This window comes from Berghia stephanieae, chromosome 9 (genome assembly GCF_034508935.2).
Source record: "Berghia stephanieae isolate SIO BIC M18660-M18661 chromosome 9, UCSD_Bste_1.3, whole genome shotgun sequence".
In the NCBI taxonomy this organism is placed as follows: Eukaryota; Metazoa; Mollusca; class Gastropoda; order Nudibranchia; family Aeolidiidae; genus Berghia; species Berghia stephanieae.
The window spans coordinates 11,040,285-11,047,784 of record NC_088368.1 but is presented as its reverse complement, the minus strand read 5'-3'; the positions used below and the strand labels follow the sequence as shown (position 1 = coordinate 11,047,784).

The 7,500-nt window shown below is 36.3% G+C and overlaps 2 protein-coding genes across 51 annotated transcripts in view; both read left to right on the top strand.

The window, feature by feature from the left end:
* LOC144979672 (uncharacterized) overlaps positions 1 to 247 on the top strand; it is a 9,387-nt gene extending 9,140 nt beyond the window's left edge. The window contains exon 3 of the mRNA XM_078926521.1: positions 1 to 247. This exon is cut by the window's left edge and continues 854 nt beyond it. The gene's annotated coding sequence lies outside the window, so the exon portion shown is untranslated.
* Positions 1 to 5,369, top strand: part of LOC144979673 (uncharacterized) — a 19,041-nt gene extending 13,672 nt beyond the window's left edge. For 14 of the 50 annotated variants that reach the window (XM_078926568.1, XM_078926564.1, XM_078926561.1 and 11 more), the window contains one exon: positions 3,989 to 5,369. In XM_078926568.1, the coding sequence (XP_078782694.1) occupies positions 3,989 to 4,811 (823 nt within the window). In that variant the 3' untranslated portion in view covers positions 4,812 to 5,369. The remainder of the gene's footprint in view (positions 1 to 3,988) is intronic. The other 36 variants (XM_078926565.1, XM_078926553.1, XM_078926567.1 and 33 more) reach the window with 26 other exon arrangements.
* The last annotated feature ends 2,131 nt before the right edge of the window (positions 5,370 to 7,500 follow it).

The window sequence follows — 7,500 nt, the reverse complement described above, 5'->3', positions numbered from 1 at the left end:
GTAAGAATGATGGAAAGAGAGAAACAGAGAGAGAGGGAGAGAAAGATAAAGAAAAACGGAGAGAGAGAGAGAGAGGGAGAGAAAGAGAAAGAAATACGGAGAGACAAAAAGAAACATAGACAGAAATGGAGTGGAGAGAGATGAGAGACGGAGAGGGAGACAGAGATAAAAAGAGAGAAAGACGGAGAGAGAAATACACACAGAGAGAGAGAGAGAGAGAGTAAGACGGAGAAATAGCGAGAGAGAGAGAAAAGAGAAGAGGAAGGAGAGAGAGAGAGAGAGAACAGAGAGAGAAAAGAGAGAGAGAGAAAGTAGAGAGAAAAGAGAGAGAGGAGAAGAGATGGAGAGAGAGACAGAGATGGAGAGAGGACACAGAGAAAGAGAAAGAGCAGGAGAGGGGAGAGAAGAGAGAACAGAGAAGAGACGGAGAGAGAGAGAGGGCCGGAGGAGGGACAGAGAGAAGAGAGAGAGAGGCAGAAGAGAGAGAAGAAAGAGAGAGAGAGTCGGAGAGAGGGCACAGAGAAAGAGAGAGAGCCGGAGAGAGGGCACAGAGAAAGAGAGAGAGAGAGAGAGAGACGGAAAGAGAGACAGAGGGGGTGGGGGGGTGGAGGGGGGAGGAGAAAGAGAAGTTACATCCCATTGTCTATGGATGAATATAAATTCTGGCCAAAAGTTTTCTTTCTATCTTTATAGAGCCATGAATGTTTGTAAAGAGACCAATAGTTGGTTTTCATAGATTCTATAAGGGTTTTTTTTAAATCTGTATTTGAACTAGAACTGTGATAGTTTATTGGTCATGCATGTTGTCAGCCATGAGGAAGAGACGAAACAAATATGACAGGAGTCAGAGACGTGATAAATATAAAGGCAGTAGTCAGGGAACCACATTTCAAAAGTGAAATGTGGTGCTTGAGAAGGATGCAGAGAATATCGTATACTGCACACAAAACGAACGAAGAAGTGCTAAAACAAACATACCAACAAAGGAAACTAATGCCCTTAATAGCGGATCGACAACTATCCTTTTTCGGACACTTAGTAAGGAAAGATAGGAATGAATACCTGACAAGTTGTGGAAAAATACCTGGTAAACGCGCCCGGGGGAGACAAAGAAAAACACTCATAGACCAACTGATGGGCTTCACCAAACAATCCAAGAGCTGTTTGAAAAAGCAAGAGACAGGGAGGAATGGAGAGAGATAATTCATGCAGTATCCGAAGCCTGGACCAGGCATGGAACCTAGAAGAAGAAGTCAGGGAACACGATTTTACCAGTAATAGTGTTATTCATAATCACTACTACTACTACTACTACTACTACTACTACTACTACTACTACTACTACTACTACTACTACTACTACTACTACTACACCACTACTACTACTACTACTACTACTACTACTACTACTACATACTACTACTTACTACTTACTACTACTACTACTACTACTACTACTACTACTACTACTACTACTACTACTACTACTACTACTACTACTACTACTACTACTACTACTACTACTACTACTACTACTACTACTACTACTACTACTACTACTACTACTACTACTACTACACACTACTACTACACTAACTACTACTACTATACTACTACTACTACTACTACTACTACTACACTATAATAATAATAATAATAATAATAATTATTATTATTATTATTATTATTATTATTATTATTATTATTATTATTATTATTATTATTATAACAATAATAGTAATAGTTGTTATAAAAATATGACACTATATCAGACAATAAAACCCTGTCCATTGTATTGTCATGACAAATCTCCCCACCATAGACTCCTATAGTCATGAATAGTTGTTATAAAAATATGACGCTATATCAGACTGTCCATTGTATTGTCATGACAAATCTCCCCCACCATAGACTCCCATAGTCATGAATAGTTGTTATAAAAATATGACACTATATCAGACTGTCCATTGTGTTGTCATGACAAATCTCCCCCACCATAGACTCCCATAGTCATGAATAGTTGTTATAAAAATATGACGCTATATCAGACAATAAAACCCCGTCCATTGTATTGTCATGACAAATCTCCCCCACCATAGACTCCCATAGTCATGAATAGTTGTTATAAAAATATGACGCTATATCAGACAATAAAACCCCGTCCATTGTATTATCATGACAAATCTCCCCACCATAGACTCCTATAGTCATGAATAGACGTTATAAAAATATGACGCTATATCAGACAATAAAACCCCGTCCATTGTATTGTCATGACAAATCTCCCCCACCATAGACTCCCATAGTCATGAATAGTTGTTATAAAAATACGACGCTATATCAGACAATAAAACCCCGTCCATTGTATTGTCATGACAAATCTCCCACCATAGACTCCTATAGTCATGAATAGACGTTATAAAAATATGACGCTATATCAGACAATAAAACCCCGTCCATTGTATTGTCATGATAAATCTCCCCCACCATAGACTCCTATAGTCATGAATAGTTGTTATAAAAATATGACGCTATATCAGACAAAACCCCGTCCCATTTCATTACAAAGGAATCAGTTTGGTCGACATGCATAGTTGTCATTTCTCTACAGTAACCTCTTCTTCTAGAGGAGATAAAATTACGTGTTATATCAACATTCCAATTTACTTGATGTATTTTCTGTGTTTTAACATGGAATTGGTTTGTACAAAACATTTGTATGATTGGATTTTTATCTTTTGATGATGTTGATTTTATGATGATGATTAATACAGTGCAACCCCTGGATAACGACACTGCCCGGGACCGGAAAATGATGTCGTTATCCAGGGGTGTCGTTATTTATTCCGGGGTTTTCCAGATGGCGGGAAAAGGGGGTGGGGTGAGACCCATGAATACCTAACAGTGAGATGCGAGGTCCAGTGCTTGAGAGAGGACACGTCCAAAAACGTTTGAATGTGAACGAGTATTTCTCCTGTTTACAAATAGTATGGATGCTATGTGCTTGGCTAAGAAAATCACAACATTGCCATCCTCAAAAATAATGGACAAACACACATAACTATATGTACCTGAGTGATGTCAACTTCATTCCATCTATACCAGTTTCGATTTCACTTTCAAATGTGTATTGTCTTTGTTTTGATCATAGTCAGTACTTGAACGCCATTTAAAAAGACTTACCAAGAATAAAGCAAGAAAATAAATTTCCAATATGATAAATTCCCACGAGAACATAGGTGCACACATCTAGTTTAGATTTGAATTAAAATGAAATCCATACGATACTGCTGATGATATTTGAATATCGAGATACTTTATAAGTCCACCAGAATTTACAAGCACTTAAAAATTAGTAGACCTAAATCTTGCGGTATAAAAAAAACCCCAACAAAAACACACACCCCCCCCCCCCCTCCCAACAACAAACAAGCAAAAACTAGATATGAATCACAATGAGATCAAATGTGGACTGATGTTTAGCGTGACAACCGATGTTTCAAATGAAAATAATAAAGTGAAAGAGGCTGTTACTGCTTTCCCGGCGATTCCAATATATTACGTATAAGACCATAAATATCCTTCATTGCCCCCACTGGACACGGCATTGCCTGATATCAGCTAACCTCAACTGACCTCAGACAGGTAGCTATCATGGACGGTTAATGGACCCCCGAGAGTGCCATCCACTGATCAACTTCTTTGCTGTGAGCAAGTGCAGATTCCACACAGTGTGGTAAACATGTGTTCTGATTGGTCGGTAATAGATGATACTGGTCGGTAACAAAGCATCTCTTTGGGAGGGGAAAAAGGCGTTTGAGATGACGATGTTTGGGTATTAAACATAGGCATGAACTGCCGATTATTGTTATATCGATGTCGCTAAACAGGAGTTTTACTAAAATGTATGTCGTTATTTTGGGTCTTTTTATTACTAATAACATATAGCAAAAAAATCGGGACCAGAGGTCTATGTCGCTATCCAGAGGTTGTCGTTATCCAGAGGTTGTCGTTCCAGAGGTTGTCGTTATTCAGAGGTTGTCGTTATTCAGTGGTGTTGTTATCCAGAGGTTGTCGTTATCCAGATGTTGTCGTTATTCAGGGGTGTCGTTATCCAGAGGTTGTCGTTATTCAGGGGTGTCGTTATCCAGTTGTTGTCGTTATCCATATCCAGATGTTGTCGTTATCCAGAGGTTGTCGTTATTCAGGGGTGTCGTTATCCAGAGGTCGTCGTTATTCAGGGGTGTCGTTATCCAGATGTTGTCGTTATTCAGGGGTGTCGTTATCCAGTTGTTGTCGTTATTCAGTGGTGTCGTTATCCAGAGGTTGTCGTTATTCAGGGGTGTCGTTATCCAGAGGTTGTCGTTATTCAGGGGTGTCGTTATCCAGAGGTTGTCGTTATTCAGGGGTGTCGTTATCCAGAGGTTGTCGTTATTCAGGGGTGTCGTTATTCAGAGGTTGTCATTATTCAGTGGTGTCGTTATCCAGTTGTTGTCGTTATCCAGTTGTTGTCGTTATTCAGGGGTGTCGTTATTCAGAGGTTGTCGTTATTCAGGGGTGTCGTTATCCAGAGGTTGTCGTTATTCAGGGGTGTCGTTATCCAGAGGTTGTCGTTATCCAGATGTTGTCGTTATTCAGGGGTGTCGTTATCCAGTTGTTGTCGTTATCCAGATGTTGTCGTTATTCAGGGGTGTCGTTATCCAGAAGTTGTCGTTATGTCGTTATTCAGGGGTGTCGTTATCCAGAGGTTGCACTGTATGTTGTCTTTTGATGATGGTATCACTATTTTGAAGGGTGTCATTGGTGAGTAGTGAAAGCATCGCACTGTTCCCCGGTTCAAGCTCCGCCTCACACACTTTCTTTTTCGTTTCCTTGGGAAAGATTATAAGCCCTGAGTTGAAGTGACGATGCTAAGCTCCTAGAAGCTGTGGACTGTAAAAAGTGATAAACAAAAATGAATAGAACACCTTCAAGAAATAACAAAATACCAAACACGGAACGTTTTGGGCTCAAAACCCTTCTTCTCTATAAAAATATTGGAATGGAAACAAAATGAAGCGAGTGCCAAATTGAGCGGAATAATAAATTACACTTAAAATTTGATGGATAAAAAAGAACATAAGTAGAATAGAAATATGTGTTACTGTTGGCTAAGGACCCTTTGTAAAGCGTTTAAGCCCATTCAGTAGATATAACGTGATATAGATGTGTAAATAGAATTCTATTTATATAACATGTTTGTAAAGCTGTGGTTGTGAGAATCGAAATGTCCTTGTATATAAAAGTTCCAGATGTAATCATTAAATATGCATGCAGAAATGGAAATAGAGTATTTAGAATGAATAAATTAAAAACTCTGGTTTGTTCAACTTATTATTGTTGTTGTTGTTATTATTATTATTATTATTATTATTTATTATTATTATTTATTATTATTATTATTATTATTATTATATTATACTATATTATTATTATTAATTATTATTATTATTATTATTATTATTATTATTATTATTATTATTATTATTATTATTATTATTATTATTATTATCATCATATTGAAACTTTTGAGAGTTTAAATTTGACTACCCTACTACAGACGGCCTTCGGCGTCCATTAAAAAATGACTTCTACATCTTTCCACATTCTTGCTACAATTTCAACCCTCCTGCATCATCTGTTGTTGTTGTTGTTGTCGTTGCTGTTGTTGTTGTTGTTGTTGTTTTCTTGCGTCGTTTCAAGCATAGCTTAACTGTTAACTAAATTGTCCTTCAAAGACATTAGGCCCATGGAGCTGGTTGAATAATATGAAACGGCAATTGCATGAAACCCTTTGGTTAAGACGCTACCCTATCGAAAAGAGCTTCTCTAAAAGACCCAGATAAAACCACTGCTGGGTGGGGAGGGTTGGAAGGGGGGGGGGGGGGGTAGGATCTCGACTTCACACGGAATCCATCTCAGTTCCTTTGAGTGTGAAATGAGTGCCCTACCAACTGAGCTATTGGATCACCCATCCCACGTATAACCTACAATCTAATGTCTTTCCTTCCATGACATGTGACTGGTTATCAAATGACCTTAAAGTGTCACTAGTGCTAAAACAAACATGGAATGACGTCTAGAAATTCAAAGGTCTTTTAGTTGAAGGTCATTAGATCAAATCACTGACGATATATCAGTATTATTTCACTCCAAGGGGACTAGATCTCGCCTCCAATGGCCAATGTACAAAATACACACATAGCACTGGACCACGGACCGAGCCTTGGGTGACACCGATAGTCAATGATAAATCAATCGATTGATTGCCGTCATGTAGAAATGACTTGAACCATTCAAGGACGATGTCACTGTATCAAAAATTCTACTAAAGACATAAACTGTGACAAAGAAGGCAAGTTTGATGTTGGTTTGAGACCGCTTGAAAATGCGTTTTGTGGATGATTAGTGGATATTGCGCTATATAAAATGACGAAAGAGAGAAATTATGCCGGTTGTGTCAAATGCGTCAAAACCACGATACTGCCATACTCTGGAAAAAACACATATTTAAAAATTTGGACAGAAAACTCGTCCTTCAAATATCGATCGATTTAAATGAGTTTCATATTGGCAAACAATCTCAAACCTGGGACTTAAGAAAGACCTCACGAAGTCCCCAAGTTTTAGCGGACGCCCTTATGAACTATTTCTCCGACGAGCATAAAATTGTATCCAGAGGAGAAAAACACAAATCTGATCATGTTGTGACTTTTACAAATTCTGATCACATGACATATGAAAAAGTTCTAGCCAGCATGAAAAAATAAAAAGTATCGCTTTTCTATGTTTAGCACCAAGGTGCTGGTTGCTGGGCGGATGTGACATCAGTCTATTGAATCCTATTAAGAGAAAATGACACTGGATCTTTTTCTTTTTTTTTTTTTTCTTTAAAAATCTATTTTATATTTTTGATTCTTTTCAAAACATATCAATGATCAAATTACGTTTAATAATAATGATAATAATAATAATAATATAATAATAATAATAAATAACAACAATAATAATAATAATAACAATAATAATAATAATAATAATAATAATAATAATAATAATAATAATAATAAAATAATAATAATAATAATAATAATAATAATAATAATAATAATATAATATATAATAATGATAATAATAATATAATAATAATAATAATAATAATAATAATAATAATAATAATAATAATAATAATAATAATAATAATAATAATAATAATAATAATAATAATAATAATAATAATATAATAAGCATATTTACATAACGCCTTTCGTCGAAACCTCAAAGCGCTTTTAAAAAAAAATCAACTAAGGTATCAAAACAATTAAGAGCAAAAAAGGGCATCAATACATCATCAATATAAATGTCACATACAATACATTTAAAATTCAATTAAGTAAATATTTCCTGAAAAGATGTGTTTTCAGGGCTTTTTTGAAAATGTATATTGAGCTCGAGAATCTC